At 37.1% G+C, this 19,156-nt stretch overlaps 1 protein-coding gene across 2 annotated transcripts in view; it reads left to right on the forward strand.

The window, feature by feature from the left end:
- Positions 1-18,651, forward strand: part of LOC139944229 (uncharacterized) — a 38,867-nt gene extending 20,216 nt beyond the window's left edge. The window contains exons 6-13 of one of the 2 annotated variants that reach the window (XR_011786931.1): positions 647-793; positions 1,442-1,567; positions 2,289-2,459; positions 3,033-3,119; positions 3,660-3,745; positions 8,112-8,172; positions 8,623-8,691; positions 10,637-10,693. Coding sequence is in view for 1 of the 2 variants with exons in the window: in XM_071941202.1 (XP_071797303.1) it covers positions 8,688-8,691; positions 10,637-10,861; positions 11,563-11,688; positions 13,202-13,342; positions 14,624-14,710; positions 15,674-15,885 (795 nt within the window). In the remaining variant the exon portion in view is untranslated. Of the gene's footprint in view, positions 1-646; positions 794-1,441; positions 1,568-2,288; positions 2,460-3,032; positions 3,120-3,659; positions 8,173-8,622; positions 8,692-10,636; positions 10,862-11,562; positions 11,689-13,201; positions 13,343-14,623; positions 14,711-15,673 lie in introns of those variants that run through there. The other variant, XM_071941202.1, reaches the window with a different exon arrangement.
- Positions 18,652-19,156: the final 505 nt, after the last annotated feature.

The raw sequence follows: 19,156 nt of genomic DNA on the forward strand, positions 1-19,156 counted from the left end.
AGAGCTGTTGATAGTCTAAAACATTGTGAAAGCCGGCTCCATCTGAAGTAGTTTTCAAGTAAGAAGTTATTTCCACTAATGAGTTTGATTTCGAAGCCACAGAATTAGATTTTGAGGTCCCGAAATCAAGCATCGAGCACACAACTTCATGTTTTTTTCTTTGATTATTGTCTCACAACTTCGACGACCACTTCTCAGTTCAAATTTTCACAGGTTTGTTATTTTGTGCATATGTTGAGATACCCCAAGTGAGAAGACTGGTCTTTGGCAATCACCGAAGGTGTCCAGTGTCTTTAAATTGACTTGGCAGGATATATTATCTCACTTTATGGCAATACTGGAGGCTCAACAAAGCCTATAAAACTAAGACATGGATAGTTTAAGAAATAGCCATTTATGTATTGGCATGTTGCATTAGTAGCCATCTTTAATATCAAGCCATTGAAAGGTGCATGCGTATACGTGCTGCGCATGACTCTCGGACAATGATAGCTCTTCATTGACCTCAGTGAGGGGGCTATTTTAGCTTGTGTCGTCATAATGCAAGGGGCCTTGAACTTCCTTGTCAAGAATCTTGACATCTAAAACTGGAACTTGTACCCCCTCACCCCCCACCAATAAAAAAATCCTATGTGTTCTGTTTCAGACCTTGCAGCTTTTGGGATATATTTTTTTTTTGTGGCTTGCCACTTTACCAATGTTACTGGTTTCCCGGTGGGGCACTTAACAGCCATGCCCTCGTCGAACCCGCCATCGTCGCCTCAACCGACAACAAGTAAAAAAACACAAGAAGGTACGTGTGAACACATCAAGAATATACCTTTTCTGATCAGTATGACATTCAAAATGAGAGGGGAAAAAGGAGAAAATGACACTGTTCTAGATTTGCATGTTCGTGGGTTCGAATCCCACCTGAGTGGTATGCCTGGTTTTTTTTTTATACAGTGCTAACACACATCAGTAATATGGGTAAAACCAAAATGATTATCCTTAATTCCTGATGCAAATCTATTTACTCATTGCAGTACCTGCTGCTAAAACATAGGATTCGAACTGCATCTATCCACCGGGCAATCTTGGTGGTCTAGTTGGACAGACACTGCTCTAGAATTGCAAAAGTCGTGGGTTTGAATCCCACCCGAGTATTATGCCTGTGATTTTATTCACAGAACTCGGGAAAAATACTGAGTATACAGTGCTATATCAGTGTATATGGGTAAACTAAAATGAATATGGTTGACTTCAATGTACTTTCACACTGGCATGAAATTTTGCAGCCTGTATTAAGCATGTTGTATGGCCAAGTTTGCGCAAGGACTATCGTTGATGACTATGTCAGCCCAATTTCTGTCAGAACTCGAGAAAGTGGTTGAGAAAGTATATTCTTAAAAGTTTTTGTTTTTCGTTACTTTGATTTGTTCCTTTACTGTTGAAATTCCAGACTATAACAAGATCTGCCAGGAAACATACAATTCTACAGACTATGTCTTCGAACCAGTTCAGGAAGTTTGTATTCCCTGTAGTCTCTGTGTGGACAGTAGGGACCAGTACTGTGAAGTATGCAACAGTAAGTTCTTTTCATTTTGGCATGTTTGGATACATTTATTTCATGTCAACATCATTCAATACAAAGTGTGATAACATTGCTCTGCAATGTTGGACAAGACTTTACAAGGGACCCTGGACACTCCAAAAAATTGTTGTTCTTTCACATGATGTACCCTTGCTAAATTGCTCTTATGTGAAAGGGGCTATAAACTGTAACTTGTACACATGAAAACTTGCTCTGGTTATTGAACAGATAATAATGTGACATTAACATGTAGAAAAAGGAGAAGCAAATGCTTTTTGTTCCCCTTCCCTATAAGGGCAAAGAGAGAAGAAATGCATACAAGGAAAACGGTACCAGTACGTACACAAAAATGGGGACACAGACATTGCATGAGTGAGACTGAGCAATTGATATATTAATACTATTATATTAAAAATAAAAGAGATGTATTAGTTTTCCCTTAGGTTATTTAGTTTTGCACTAGACAAAATTCTGCCTTGGAAAACATGGTTGACCTTTTACACTTGAGTCTTTGAATTACTTGTGGGTTTGAATCCCACCAAAGTAGTTTGCCTGTGATTTTGTTTTCACAAAAGTCACGAAGTACTGAGTATACAGTCCGTACACACATCGGTGTAAGGGTAAAACCAAAACTTTGAACAAAATAACACAATAGTGTTTAATTTATCCTGTGAATGTGTCCTGCAATGAATGCCTATGTTTATTTCTTGGTCAGAGCCCACAACCACTGTACCCAGCTTGGTAGAGACCCCCTCTACCCCAAATGACTCCTCAGTCACCTTTTGGGAAAGCACTACTAAACATCTGCAGACCCCTGAAACGGAGAGTACGAAAACAGGTGAAGAGACGACTCCTGATGAGTCACCAACTTCTGGTTCAAACATAGGTTAGTAGAGAAATGTTTACAGGCAGTGGACACTATTGGTAATTACTCAAAATAATGGTAAGCATAAAAACTTACTTGGTAACGAGTAATGGGGAGAGGTTGATAGTATAAAACATTGTGAGAAACGGCTCCCGCTGAAGTAACGTGGTTTTTGAGAAAGAGGTAATTTCTCACTAAAGTACTAAAAGCCTTCAGGCCTGAAGCCTTTTATTAAGCATCTGACGGCACACAAGTTTCTTCTCTGACTATTCTCATGCAACTTCGATGACCAGTTGCTATGTCATATGTTTAGGGGCTAGCTTTTGCTTAGTTACGTAGGAGATGGTGAACACCCATACACGATTCTGTATAGATGTAGGAGTCACTTTAAAAAACCTGACCCGAACCATTTGATATAGCTACTTTGTAAGCGATACATTGTGTCTAAGCAAGTCATTGTTCAAATCTTATTCGCAAATGGCTTATCACCAATTGTGTTGCCTTTACTGGGAGCTTCCCCTTCATCCTCCCCTCCAGCCATCCCCTCCAAATTGCTTTTGATTCTTTTTTTCTGGTTTCTTCATTTATTTACAGTTTTGTATGTGTTGGTTGGGATACTGTGTGTTGTTGTTTTTCTGCTTGGACTTCTGTGTGTTGTTTTCTGTTTGTTCAAACACTACAGTAAGTTCGATTCATTGCAAATTAAACCTTTTCACTCTTTTTATACATCCACATCCAAAAGACAAATAACATCATTTGAAACTTACCATTAAATGTTACAAGAACGATCAACTTCACACTGATTTTTTCTACTTTACTTATTTGTTTTATTTTATTTTATTTTATTTTTTCTATTTATTTATGTATGGTTTTTTTTCATTTATTAATTTTTTACAAGTTTATTTACATATTATTTTGAAACTCCTTAATGGTGTTTAATTTACTGTGCCATTTTTTTGTGGTGTTTTAGACAGAACAGGTTGTTGAGACAGAACTCGGGAAAGTACTAAGTATCAATCAATCATCAATCAATCAATCAATCGTACAACAATTTATAAAGCGCCTAAATCCAAGGTTTGCTTTAAGGTGATGAGGCACAGATGAAATCATTAGGTCATACAGTGTAAACACACTTGGGTGTATATGGGTAAAACCAAAATGAATATTCTTAATCCACGATGCAAATTTAACATCTATTAAACCCTGTGTTTGGTCTTTCAGAGAGAGTAGCTGACACACAACCAGCTGTGAATACAGTACACATACACTCATTCCACCAATTGAATCTTTCAAGCTCCAGGGATTCCGTAAGAGAAACCACGGTGTAGTCATACTATCAAAGATTAAATTTTGTTATATTGTGTTTTATTTTATCCCGAGTCTGGGATAAACCCTTCACGACTACTACAAACATTGTTTGGTGAACCTATTGTACCAGTCACAACTTTTCCAGACAACATAATTTACTTACGACACACAATCAAACATCAGTGACAAAATAAACCATTGGCATTGACCATTGCCATCAATGATATAACCAACAATCGCCCACACATGTTTTTTTCAGATTTCCAACATTACATAGAGTGCCAGAAACCATTATTGACATTGGGCACTGCATGATCTTTTATCTGCATGTCTGTATAAATTACCTTTGTCTTGTGGAACATGTTAGCCTACCAGAACAGCTAACTGCTGTATTCATCGTGTTCCAAATTTCACAATTAGACAACCAAACGACTGCTTGATTGTGTGATTGCGAAATAATAGCTAAATAAATATTAAACAAATGGAGGGTAACAAGTCTTTTTCACTTCCAGGGCCACTTGATTTTGGTGGGTCGTTTTTTGTGTGCACTTTTTTAGATTGTCACAATCAGAATAAATATTCCACCAAACACATTTTTTAACGGCTTGGCAGGTGGGTAAAAAAAATATTTAACTTCCAGTGCCTTAGGTTATCTTAATTGTATGGTTATATTTTGTACTTTGAGAGTGCACCCACCAAAACCACCAAAACATTATTTTTTTTGCATGGAAGGGGTGGAAACAACGTTTTAATCCTTCATGGCCTTAGTTGAGATTGTGAAATAGATTGTTGGTCCTCAGTTTTTAAACTGTTTGTTGGTTGACAATGAAAATATGTTTTTGCTTAGTTAGATGAGCTAATTTTGTTCTGTTTTTTAAGTGTAAGGAATTGACTTTTGTAAGTGATGATATGTTCATATGTGGATCATTTCCACATTATTGGTAAGGACCTAAAGTATGTCTAGCACATCAAAGCTTTAGCCAGAGGGGTGTCTGGCTGGCTTTAAGACCCCCTGTTTAATCTGTCATTTACATGTAAATGTAATGTAAGTGAACATTTTTGACACCCAGTTTTTACATTTCTAGCCAATTTAGACACCCTTTACAAATCCTGCACCAGCAATAATCATAATCATGGAGGTAGACAGCAATAATAATTACACCACTATTAGCATAAAAACACTTACTGTTTCGTTGTCACTATTAATGGGTCTATAAAACAGCTGTCATTTTCATAGTAGGCCTACTGGTGGTTTTTATGGGATAAAAATTTCTGTTTAAGTTTATGGTGAGATGTTTTATATTATGAGCCACACGGGTACAATGTTATCAAAGAAACCTGACGGGGATATTTTAACTCTGTAACGAAAAAAGAAGAAGAAAAAAAACACCCACAAGAGATCCACCAATTGAAAGTTCACTATGACCTGTTTTGGTGCTTTTTCTTTTACACATGAATTGCAAAAAGATGTAAATGTTTTGATATCGATTAAGTATGAACTTATATATGATTTGAGGCATTTCATGGTGAGGTATCAATATATATTTGGTTTGCACTATATGAAACATCACTGTTAAAAATGTGTTTTAGTTTTTATCTGTATAATCATGATTATAATGATGATGATGTGTGTAAATTTTTCAACACATCGAAAGATTTGAGAAAACGTCATCAACCGTGATTTCTCGATTGGATGATGTTGTGAGACGTGAAATCTTGAAGTTATGAGAGAATTTCATCGAACGTGATGAGATGCTTTAAGATTAAACACACAGGTTGTGTGTTATAAACAGTTGAAGCAGGTCACTTCACAATCTGAGCAAAAAAGCCTATTTGGAAAGTGTCATCAAACTTTTATTAGAGATAATGGTTCTCAGAAGTTCTGGATGACATAAACAAACGCTATAATGCGAAGATGTGTTGAGTAGAGGAAGACCTGCCGTGCACGTTTAGTGCAACTGTTGCTGATGAAACCCCTTCACGGGGTTGGAAAATTACTTGACAAAAATGTAACCCCATAAACGGGTTCAAAAAACTGCTTGATAACTATCTCCCTCGAAGAGGGAGAAATACACAAGATATGTCTCGTATGGAGTGTTAGAAATAACGTACTCCATAGTCTCCTGTAAATAAATAAGAAAATAGAGAAGAGAAGAACGAGAAGAGAAAAAAAAAAAAACTATTCCAAAAGGAAAAAAAAAAAATCCTATTTAGTCTTACGTAAAATAATAAATGAAATTTTGTTGTAGCTTATTGTTATTAGTTTTAAATGTGATAATTACCATCCATTAAATGCAAAATGCATGATATGTTGTAGTATGTTTTAGTAATGCACAAGCTTGTACAATGCGCCAGTGATCGTTTCTTGATAATATTATGCCAGGCCTGTAGCTTAACGTTTAGGTATTTAAAGGCAAAGTATACCTTTGGTTAATTGAACAATCGATTGTTTTAATCGTGTACACAACAAAACTAACCTGTGAAAATATAGTTTGAAATATTTGACTAGATATCGCCGAAAATCCTGAACGGTAATGTCCACGCAGGAAGAATAATCCCTAAGAGGAACACGCAATCTGAGGAAAAGTTATCGACCGTAACGTTTCTCAGATTCAAATTTTGGAGGATAAAAATGTTTTCCAAATAACCACTGCTTCAAAATGAAATATCTCTCGAAATACTTCGTGCTATCAAAAGGTGCTGTACTCAAACCAAAGTTTTTACTGCTATTAATTTTAAGAGTAATTACCAAACGTATACTTTCCCTTTAACTTCAGCTTGTATGCTGTGATTGTTCTATATTATAGCTTATATATCAGATATTACTTATTCAAGCTTGTATATAGCAATGTTGTGATGATGCAATGTCAAAACAAAGATCTTGAAAAAAATTAGATGGCATAACAAAATATACAATGGACTCTTCCAAATCTTTGCTCACCTGGGAATTGGCGGAACTCCGATGAGTCACCCAGAAGGAATGTTTGCAACATAGAGGAACCCCAAAAGCTTGCAAAAAAGCTGAAGTTTTTAGTGTTCCGATTTTTCATCTAGGGGTGCCTTGGCATAATAACAATGAACCACAAAACTTGAAAATGGTTCACCCAATATTTTGTTTTCCTCCAATAAGGGAAATCTTTTGTACATCAGGAGTTTGCGGAACTCACCATTAGTCATCCAGAAGGCATGTTTGCAACAGAGGGGTACACAAAAAGCTTGCAAAAATGCCGAAGTTTGTTTCTGGTCCAATTATTGTTCAGGGGTACCTTGGCATTTGATTTGCATTCACAACAAACCCCAAACTTCAATATGTTCCAGTATGTCTATTTTTCTTTAGTTAGGGAAACTGTTACTAGAAATGCAGATTCAAATTCAAGTTGATAAATTGGAAGAGTCCAAGGTTCTATATTTTGCAATTTGTAATCAAATAAAGGACTTCATCAATTTAGACATGGCACATTGTGCATCATCATTACATCGTTGATTTAAAGTAATGTTTTTTAATTACGTAGATATAACTGATGTTGTTTATGTGATGGCACTGGAAACTGTATTAATTACTCAAAATAATTGTAAGCATAAAAACTTACTCAGGAAGAGCAATGGAGAGCTGTTGATAGTATAAACATTGTTCAAAACAACTCCATCTGAAGTAACGTAGTTTTTGAAGAGATAATTAATTTCTCATCAAATATTAAAATACTTTAGGCCTGAAGCATTTTATTATAGGCATCTGAAAGCACACAGTTTCCGCAAAAGTGTGTTTTTTCTTTGATTATTCTCTTGCAACGACCAATTGAGTCAAATTTTTCACATATTATTATTACATGCATGTTGGGATACACCAAGTGAGAATACTGGTTTTTGACAGTTGCCAAGGTGTCCAGTGCCTTTACACTAAATAATTTCTCAATGTGCGTAGAATAGGCTTTTGAATTGAATTGGCCGGTAGAAAATAAATTAGAATGCATGATTCACATTGTTTGTTAATTGTCGATTTTGTTTTCGAGTGTGTTCATGACCAACAACAGATTAAACAGTTTGATGTCAACTCTTACACCCTTAAGGAACACCATTACTTTCAGGGTCCTATATAAACCAGTGTCGTACCGGAACGCCCTATTTCTTAATTAGTTGAGATACACCAAATGAAAAGACTGTTTTTTTTTACAATCACCAAAGGTGTACCCAGTGCCTTTTAGAGAGAAAATCTTAAAAAGTAAAACAAAAATAACTTTATTGATTATTAGTTTGTAATTTTGTTGTTTCCTTTTTTTTGGGGGGGGGGGGTGGAAGGTTTTCATTCAGCAACTATTTTTGTATTTGTATGAAATTTCTAACAAAACTTGCTTTTTTTTCACTCAGACAGGGCAACCAAAGTGTGATTAAAAGGAACCATAAAAATGTTCAGTGTGTTGATTGATTGGTGAGTATTTAATAACAAAATGGTTGATAAATGCAACTGAAGTCAAGCCACTTAAAGATGTTTCACACCTTGACATAGATGCATGACACATTAACACTTTAATAACATAAGGATTAAAACAAATTAAATTCTTTGTCCCAGGTGCAAAAATGAGATCTACTAAATCGTTGCAGTACCCACTGCTAACACAAAGGATTTGAATTGCTCCTTGCCAGCGGGCTAGCTAGCTAGATGGTTATGTGGTAACTGCTCTAGCAATGCCAAGGTCATGAGTTTGAACTCCACCTGAATAATTTGCCAGTGGATTTTTTATTTTTTAAAGCACTCAAGAATGTGCCTGAGTATACATCAGTGTAATTTGAATATGAACAGGTTGATGATGTAATAATATAACTGATTTTGCAATCCAAAGCATTGAAAAGGGGAATCCCATTTTAAATTTTCATGCAGGATGCACTGTACGACATATCTGATTCAACCAGAACCACACACGCTCTCGAAACTCCAACATTGATATGAGTAAGTGTATTTGTTGCATTTTTATCTCATTATTTGTATTAATAATAATAATGCTATGGTATGTGTAGGCATAGTTTTGACTCTCTTACAGAGGTAATGTGCAATTGAAGGGCAAATTTTGTGTTGAATATTGAAAAAGATATAACTTTTTAATTTTCTTGACTCTGATGTCTGTTGGACACCAGTTGTCAATTGATTGTTTAGCCCATTTTTTGTTTAGCCCATCTTTGACTGATTTTTGACAGGTTTTTTAACAATTCAATTAGAATACAAGGAAAATAATGTTTTGTGCTTTTAAAATATTGTTTGTAAACCATGAATATACAATCAACATTTATTGATCCTGTTTTATAAACCATGAAAATTGAACCATCATAAAAAATTATTTGTCAGTTGCATTTTAGAAGAAATCATTTTGCCTGATTTTTACTACCATTACAATCTTTGTAATAAGTAGGATATTCAGATGTAAACCGCACAGTTTCCTTTTTTATGGGTCATAACTTAAAGGCAGTGGACACTATTGGTAACTACTCAAAATAATTATCAGCATAAAACCTTACTTGGTAACGAGTAATGGGGAGAGGTTGATAGTATAAAACATTGTAAGAAACGGCTCCCTCTGAAGTGACGTAGTTTTCGAGAAAGAAGTAATTTTCTACGAATTTGATTTCGAGACCTCAAGTTTAGAACTTGAGGTCTTCGAAATCAACTATCTAAACGCACACAACCTCGTGTGACAAGGGTGTTTTTCTATCATTATTATCTCGCAACTTCGACGACCAATTAAACTCAAATTTATACAGGTTTGTTATTTCATGCATATGTTGAGATACACCAAGTGAGAAGACTGGTCTTGGACAATTATCAATAGTGTCCACTGTCTTTAATTGGTTTTTCCTAACAAAACAGTTGATGGCAGTGTAATGCACTTTATGTAATCCACCATTATATTAACTGACAAACCTGTACAGGTTTGAGATTGATCAGCCATCTGGGTCACAAGAAAATAATGGGGAAAAAACGGTTACACATTTTGCATGACTTCAACTAAAAATGAATGAAACGCTCGATGAGCGATGAACTCCAGATAGGAAACTAGTTTAATTTATTTCTCATCAATTGTGACATTTCAGACCGAAATATTTCAAGGGATATTTTCTACTGTCATCATCATTAGACCATGTAGGCCTAAGTTATATGTAAATCTGTGATCGACAAGTTTTTTTCTAACCAATTCTGTAGCATTCCTTTAAAGGCACTGGACACTAATTGGTAATTACTTAAAATAATTGTTATCAAAACTTACTTGGTAGCAAGCAATGGAGGGCTATTGATCGTCTAAAACATTGTGATAGCCAGATCCATCTGAAGTAGTTTTCGAGTAAGAAGTTATTTTCCACTAATGAGTTTGATTGCGGAGCTTTAGAATTAGATTTTGAGGTCCCGAAATCAAGCATCGGAAAGCACACAACTTCGTGTAACCAAGGTGTTTTTTCTTTGATTATTGTCTCACAACTTCGGCGACCACTTCTCAGTTCAAATTTTCACAGGTTTGTTATTTCGTGCATATTTTGAGATACACCAAGTGAGAAGACTGGTCTTAGACAGTCACCAAATGTGTCCAGTGTCTTTAAGTTGACTTGGCAGGATATATTATCTCACTTTATGGCAATACTGGAGGCTCAACAAAACCTATAAAGCTAAGACATGGATAGTTGTTATCTTTTATATCAAGCCCTTGAAAGGTGCACATGTGTAGGTGCTGCGCATGACCCTTGGCCCATGATAGCTCTGCATTAACCTCAGTGAGGGGGCTATTTCCGCTTGTGTCATCATAATGCAGTTGACCTGTAACTTCATTGTCAATAATCTTTTCATCTTAAACTGGAACTTGTACCCCCTCATTCCCCAATTTAAAAAAGAATTGTTTGTTCTGTTTCAGAACTTGCAGCTTTTGGGATATTTGCCATTGTTGTGGCATGCCACTTCATCGATGTTGCTTGTTTACCAGTGTGGCACTTAACAGCCATGCCCTCGTCGACCCCACCATCGTCGGCCCCACCCTGGCCAGCCCCACCCTCACTGGCCCTGCCTTCCGCAGCCCCGGTCAGGGATAAAATTCCTACAGATCAACACAAACTGACAAAGCGGGCGAAAATTCAAGATGGTACGTGTGAACACATCAAGAATATACCTTTTCTGATCAGATTCAAAATGAGAGGGAAAAAAAAGAAGAAAATGACCCTGCTCTAGATTTGTAACGGTCGTCGGTTCGAATCCCACCTGAGTAATATGCCTGGGTTTTTTTTCTTCACAGAACTGATTACTGAGTATACAGCAGTTGTATGGGTAAAACCAAAATGATTATCCTTAATGCCCGATGCAAATCTATTTAGTCATTGCAGTACCCGCTGCTAAAACATAGAATTCGAACTGCCTGTATACACCTGGCAATCTCGGTAGTCTAGTTGGTAAGACACTGCTCTAGAATTGCAAAGGTCGTGGGTTTGAATCCCAGCCGAGTAATAATGCCTGTGATTTTATTCACAGAACTCGGAAAAGTACTGAGTATACAGTGCTATAACACACGTCAGTGTATATGGCTAAAACTAAAATAACTACGGTTGACTTACTTTCACACTGGCATGAAATTTTGCGGTCTGTATTGAGCATGTTGTATGGCCAAGTTTGCATAAGGACTATCGTTGATGACTTTGTCAGCCAAAATTCTGTCAGAACCCATAAAGTGCTTGAGAAAGTATACAGTGCTAACACACATCGGTGTATATGGGTAAACCCAACGTCAATATTCTTAATAGTTCTTGTTTCCCTTTACTTTTATTTATTCCTTTATTGTTGAAATTCCAGAGAAAAACATGATCTGCCAGAAAAGTAGGAATTCTACAGACTATTTCTTTGAACCAGTTCAGGAAGTTTGTCTTTCCTGTAGAGTCTGTGTGGGCAGTAAGGACCAGTACTGTGAAGTATGCAACAGTAAGTTCTTCTCATTTTTGATACATTTTTTTCATGTCAACATAATTCAAAACAAAGTGTGATAACATTGCTCTGCAATGTTGGACACGATTTTACAAGGGACCCTGGACACTCAAAAAATTGTTGTTCTATCACATGGTGCACATTTTGTAAAATTTTACAACCATGCTACAATTTAGCAAGGGACCCTTGCTAAATTGCTCTTGTGTGGAAGGTTATTGAACAGATAATAATGTGATATTAACAGGTAGAAAAAGGAGAAGCAAATGTTTTTAGTTCCCCTAAAACAAGTTGCCTATAAAGGCAAAGACGAAGAAATGTATACAAGGGAACCGGTACCAGTACGTACGCAAACATGGGGAATGGGACATGTTATGCATGAGTGAGATTGGGCAATTGATATATAATTACTAATAAATTAGGTGTACTTAAAGGAACACGTTGCCTTGGATCGGACGAGTTGGTCAAAACAAAAGCGTTTGTAACCGTTTTTTATAAAATGCATATGGTTGGAAAGATGTTTTAAAAGTAGAATACAATGATCCACACAAGTTTGCCTCGAAATTGCGTGGTTTTCCTTCTACTGTGCGAACTAACATGGTCGGCCATTTATGGGAGTCAAAATTTTGACCCCCATAAATGGCTGACGTGTTAGTCGACGAGGTAGAAGGAAAACCACGCAATTTCGAGGCATGTTTGTGTGGATCATTGTATTCTACTTTTACAACAGCTTTCTACCCATATGCATTTTATAAAAAACGGTTGCAAAGGCTTTTCAAAGACCAACTCGTCCGATCCAAGGCAACGTGTTCCTTTAATAAAAGAGATACAACTGCATTAGTTTCCCCTTAGGTTATTTAGTTTTGCACTAGACAAAATTCTGCCTTGGAAAACATGGTTGACCTTTTACACATGAGGGTTTAACTTACTTGTGGGTTTGAATCCCACTCAAGTAATTTGCCTGTGATTTGTTTTCACAAAAGTCCAGGAAGTACTGAGCACACAGTGCACACACATATCAGTGTGAGGGTAAAACCAAAATTAAAAAAAAAATAACCCAATAGTGTTTAATTTATCCTGTGATTTATATGTTGTATAATTCACAATTGAACATTAAAGGCGGTGGACACTTATGGTAGTTACTCAAAATAATTATCAGCATAAAACCTCACTTGGTAACGAGTAATGTGGAGAGGTTGATAGTATAAAACAATGTGAGAAACAGCTCCCTCTGAAGTGACATAGTTTTCGAGAAAGAATAATTTTCCATGAATTTGATTTTGAGCCCTCAAAAAAACCTCAAGTTTAGAATTTGAGGTCTCGAAACTAACCATCATAAAGCACACAACTTTGTGTAACAAGGGTCTTTGTTCTTTTATTATTATCTCGCAACTTCGATGACCAATTCATGCATATGTTGATATACACCAAGTGAGAAGACTGGTCTTTGACAATTACCAACAGTGTCCACTGTCTTTAAAGTAATAAATGCTTTTGTTTATTTCTTGGTCAGAGCCTACAACCACTGTACCCAGCTTGGTAGAGACCCCCTCTACCCCAAATGACTCCTCAGTCACCTTTTGGGAAAGCACTACTAAATACCTGCAGACCCCTGAAACGAAGAGTGTGAAAACAGGTGAAAAGACAACTCCTGGTGAGTCATCGACTTCTGGTTTAAATGAAAGTTAGTAGAGAAATGTTTAAATTTATCTATGTTTTTCCTCAAAACCTCAAAAAATGGAGAAGATAAAAAGATTGATAAAAATCACATAAAATATAGGGACACTCAAAAAAAGAAACAGGACAACCCTGACACTCTCGGACGACCCCAAGGCCAAATTGAAAAGTATGAAACAAAAGGATTGTCAGACTGATCTGAGTAGCCGACCAAGAGTATCAAGGTCATCACTTCAAGAAACTGATTACAAAACAAAACTGTTTTGACCCTCGGGCGCGGATCCAGGATTTTTTTTAACGGGGAGGCACAACTTTGTCGTCATTATTATTTCATTTTTTTGCTCAAAGAAATGTGAGGGGTGGGGTCCAGGGGCCGGCCATACGACCCCTGGTGGGGTCCAGGGGCAAAGCCCCGGTGTGGGTCCAGGGGGCAAAGCCCTTAGAGCTCTGAGCTTTTGGAGTTTTTGTATCGAAAAATCAAGCCTCTGTGTGCCTAAATACAGAGGTCAAGAAACACTTTCTAAGCACTTTTGATCAAACAGTCATCTAGCGTGGTACTCCTACACATCTCTTGAGTCTTTCAGGGAAGTGCTTCAGTGAAATGGAGAGGCGTTTTTGTTATAGAATTATTAGATAGGCCTACTGCTGACGTTAAATAAAATTCTGGGCGGTGAAAACCTACAAGTACTTTATGTTATCTGGGCGGCAAATTCCATGAATATAAGTGGGCGGCTAACCCAGGTCGGTTTTTTGTTTGTTTGTTTTTTTTTCCCGGGGCACGTGCCCCCTGGCCCCGTCTGGATCTGCGCCTGACCCTATCACAAATACCATGGTTGAAGCAGTTTACTTGCTCGAAGGCACTGGACACTTTTGGTCATTACATAAAACAATTGTTAGCACAAACTCTAACTTGGTAATGAGCAATGGATTGCTGTTGATAGTATAAAACATTTTGATAAATGGCTCCCTCTGAAGTAGTTTTTGAGAAAGAGGTAATTTCTCACTCAAACATTGAGACTTTAGGCATCAATTTTGATAACCGTTCGAGTCAAAAATTTCACAGGTTTGTTATTTTATGTATGTTGGGATACACCAAGGAGAATACCGGTCTTTGACAATTACCAAGGTGACTAGATCCTTATGAAAAACTCCCCTTGAGCATTCCCTTTCATCATCCCCTCCAATCCAACTGTCCCCTCCAACTATCCCCTTCAAATTCCTTTAGATTCTTCATTTCCATTTCTTCTTTTATTTACAGAAATTGCTATGGCTGTGTTTATTGTGACCTTGGCGCTACTAGTACTTTGTCTTCTAGGTTTTTTTGTATTTGGGATCAAACGATGCAGTAAGTTTGTTGGATTCATTTGAACAGAGAGTGCTTTGTGACTCCCCCCCCCCTCTCTCCCTCTCTCTCTCTCTCTCTCTCTCTCCCTCTCTCCCTCACCCTCTCTGTCTCTCTCTCTCTCTCTCTCTCTCTCTCCCTCTCTCCCTCTCTCTCTCTCCCTATATATTTGGTATTTCCACTTCACTGTTCATGTTTGTTATGTTTACATATTATTTGAAAACTCCTAAAAGTGTTTACTTAACTTTGGCACTTTTCTTATAGTGTTTAGACAGGCAGAACAGGTTTATCTGTTTGACTGTTAGTGGTATGAACTTTATAATCAGTGACCTCTCCGATTGAAAATTTTGATTCAACTAATTTCCAATCCTGTGTAAGTACCAGCTGCTAAAACTTAGAATTTGAACTGCCTCTAGCTGCTGGTCAATACGGTGGTCTAATTGGTAAGGCACTGCTCTAGAATTGCAGAGATCATGGGTTCGAAACCCACCCAAGTAACATGCCTGTGGTTTTTTCACAGAACTCAGGAAAGTACTGAGTATATCAATCGGCCTATCAATCATAATCAAATTATAAAGGACCTAAATCAAAGGTTGCTCAAAGGCGATGAGGCACAGAAGAAATAAATAAGGTCATTGATGGGTAGGCCTCCTGAAACAAGTGGGCATTTGGAAGTGACTTGAACATGTTGAAGGACGTTGTATTGTACAGCACCTTGTAAACCATTACATGGTGCTGTAAAAGGAGTAGATCTCACAATTCAAACTAAGTCCCATACCTTGCATAAAATACTGTATGTTTCAGCGCTCTGAGACGCCCTTCAGGTGTATAAAGTGCTATATAAATATCAACTATTATTATTATACAGTGCTTACACACATCGGTGCACATTTGTAAAACCAAAATGAATATTCTTAATCCCGATGCAATTTTAACATCTAATAAATCCTGTGTTTGGTCACTCAGAGGGAGTAGCTGACACACCACCAGCTGTGATGCCACTGCCCATTCCAAACACCCAAGAGGAAGAAGAGGCGTTCCTACGTGGTATCAATGACACTGAGTCCAGTCTAAGAAAACCCCACCAAGATACAGAACCTGTGCCATCATATCACCCCATGCGTCCAAACTCTTTTTCAAGCTCCAGTGATGAAGATTCCATTAGAGAAACCATGTAGTAGATTGGTCAGTCATTATCAAAGGTTAGATTGTGTTGTATTGTATGTTATTTTAAAGACTCACTGGTATTAACCCTTCACGACTACTACAAAAATTGTGGCGACTACCTGTTTGGTGAACCAATTGTATCGGTCACAACTATTCACGACAAAATCGTTTAATCAGTGACAATCCTTCAATCCTTTCAGCCTGAATCAAGCAACACAATCGATTCATCAATCAGTCAATAATAATAATAACTAGTTCTTATATAGCCCATTTTACAATAACCATATCAATGTGCTTTACATTAGTGCCCTGGTCATTGGGCCAATAACACTCAATCTTTCTCAAATCCCTGGGAGTTTACAGCCCCGGGTCGCAATACACCGACCACCGCAGCTACCCATTTATATATCTTTTAAAGAAAAGCAAAGCATCTCGCTGAAGGATACAAGTGTCATGATTGAGAATAAAACCACCTCTGACACTCTGATATCTAAACAACCAGAATTTGAATTCAATGCTGTAAACCACTAGGCCATGACACCCTGTAAATACAACAATTCAACAGTGCAGATATTGACCATTGCTGTCAATGATATAACCATCAATCGCCCACCATGTTTCACATTTCCAACATTACATAGAGTGCCAGACACCATTATTGACATTGGGCACTGCATGATCTTTTATCTGCATGTCTGTATAAATTACCTTTGTCGTGTGGAACACATTAACCTACCAGAACAGCTAACTGCTGTATTCATTGTGTTCCAAATTTCACAGTTAGAAAACCCAACGACTGCTTGATTGTGAGATTGCGAAATAATAGCTAAATAAATATTAAACAAATGGAGGGTAACAAGTCTTTTTATCTTCCAGGGCCACTTGATTTTGGTGGGGTGTTTTTTGTGTGCACTTTTTTAGATTGTCACAATCAGAATAAATATTCCACCAAACACATTTTTTAATGGCTTGGCAGGTGGGTAAAAAAAATATTTAACTTCCAGTGCCTTAGGTTATCTTAATTGTATGGTTATATTTTGTACTTTGAGAGTGCACCCACCAAAACCACCAAAACATTATTTTTTTTGCATGGAAGGGGTGGAAATAACGTTTAAATCCTTCATGGCCTTTGTTGAGATTGTGAAATAGTAAAAAAACACATTCCATCAATAAAATCTTTCAATGATGGCATGGGTGTTTTTTTTTGTCAGGGCCTTGTTTGGTTGATGAAGCTTTCCGTTGAACCTCTGAGAACTGGCATTTTTATTTTTATTTGTTTTCCAGTTTGTTATTCTTTTCTCAGTTTTTTTATTACCAATTTCTTCCTGATATTACAAACACTCATAGTATGTGATTCCAATTTTTTTGTACTTTGATGAACCAATTTTCTTCCGGTTTCTTTTTAACATCTGATTGTTGGTCCTCAGTTTTTAAACTGTTTGTTGGTTGACAATGAAAATACAATTTCGCTCAGTTAGATGAGCTAATTTTATTCTGTTTTTTAAGTGTAAGGAATTGACTTTTAAGTGATGATATGTTCATATGTGGATCATTTCCACATTATTGGTAAGGACCTAAAGTATGTCTATCACATCAAAGCTTTAGCCAGAGGGGTGTCTGGCTGTCTTTAAGACCCCCTGTTTAATCTGTCATTTACATGTAGATGTAATGTAAGTGAACATTTTTGACACCCAGTTTTTACATTTCTAGCCAATTTAGACACCCTTTACAAATCCTGCACCAGCAATAATCATAATCATGGAGGTAGACAGCAATAATAATTAATCCACTATTTACATAAAAACACTTACTGTTTCGTTGTCACTATTAATGGGTCTATAAAACAGCTGTCTTTTTCATAGTAGGCATACTGGTTGTTTTTATGATAAAACAAAATTTCTGTGTAAGTTTATGGTGAGATGTTTTATATTATGAGTCACACGGGAACAATGTTATCAAAGAAACCTGACGGGGATATTTTAACTTTGTAACGAAAAAAAAAAGAAGAAGAAAAAAAAACACCTACAAGAGATCCACCAATTGAAAGTTCACTATGACCTGTTTTGGTGCTTTTTCTTTTACACATGAACTGCAAAAAGATGTAAATGTTTGATATCGATTAAGTATGAACTTATATATGATTTGAGGCATTTCATGGTGAGGTATCAATATATATTTGGTTTGCACTATATGAAACATCACTGTTAAAAAATGTGTTTTAGTTTTTATCTGTATAATCATGATTATAATGATGATGATGTGTGTAAATTTTTCAACACATCGAAAGATTTGAGAAAACGCCATCAACCGTGATTTCTCGATTGGATGATGTTGTGTCACGTGACAAATCTTGAAGTTATGAGAGAATTTCATCGAACGTGATGAGATGCTTTAAGATTAAACACACAGGTTGTGTGTTATAAACAGTTGAAGCAGGTCACTTCACAATCTGAGCAAAAAAGCCTATTTGGAAAGTGTCATCAAACTTTTATTAGAGATAATGGTTCTCAGAAGTTCTGGATGACATAAACAAACGCTATAATGCGAAGATGTGTTGAGTAGAGGAAGACCTGCCGTGCACGTTTAGTGCAACTGTTGCTGATGAAACCCCTTCACGGGGGTTGGAAAATGACTTGATAAAAACGTAACCCCCATAAACGGGGTTCAAAAAACTGCTTGATAACTATCTCCCTCGAAGAGGGAGAAATACACAAGTATGTCTCGTATGGAGTGTTAGAAGTATCCGATACTTATGGTGGCCCCGAAGGGACATCGCATAACGCAAACGTGTGCGCACACGTATGCAATGTCGTGAAACAAATCGCGAATATATGCGCACACGTATACAATATCGTGAAACAATTCGCGAATATGTGCGCGCACGTATGCAATGTCGTGAAACAATTCGCGAATATGTGCGCACACGTATGCAATGTCGTGAAACAAATCGCGAATATGTGCGCACACGTATGCAATCTCGTGAACCAAATCGTGACTATGTGCGCACACGTATGCAATTTCGTGAACCAAATCGTGAATATGTGCGCACACGAGTGCGATTTGTTTTGCAATGTCGTGAATTTTATTGCATACCATGTTGCATACCATTAGGATGATGTCATAGTTGTGGATAATTTGTTACCGATCTAGGGAGTACTGTGGCGCTACAGCAGGCTCCCTCTGTAAAGCATGTGTATACCCAGGAACTTGGCACCAGGCCAAGGACGACCACACGCCTCGCTTGCCTCACAACAAAGACTACTGCTGCAATGACTACCGCTT

This window comes from Asterias amurensis, chromosome 11, assembly GCF_032118995.1.
Source record: "Asterias amurensis chromosome 11, ASM3211899v1".
Lineage (NCBI taxonomy): Eukaryota > Metazoa > Echinodermata > Asteroidea > Forcipulatida > Asteriidae > Asterias > Asterias amurensis.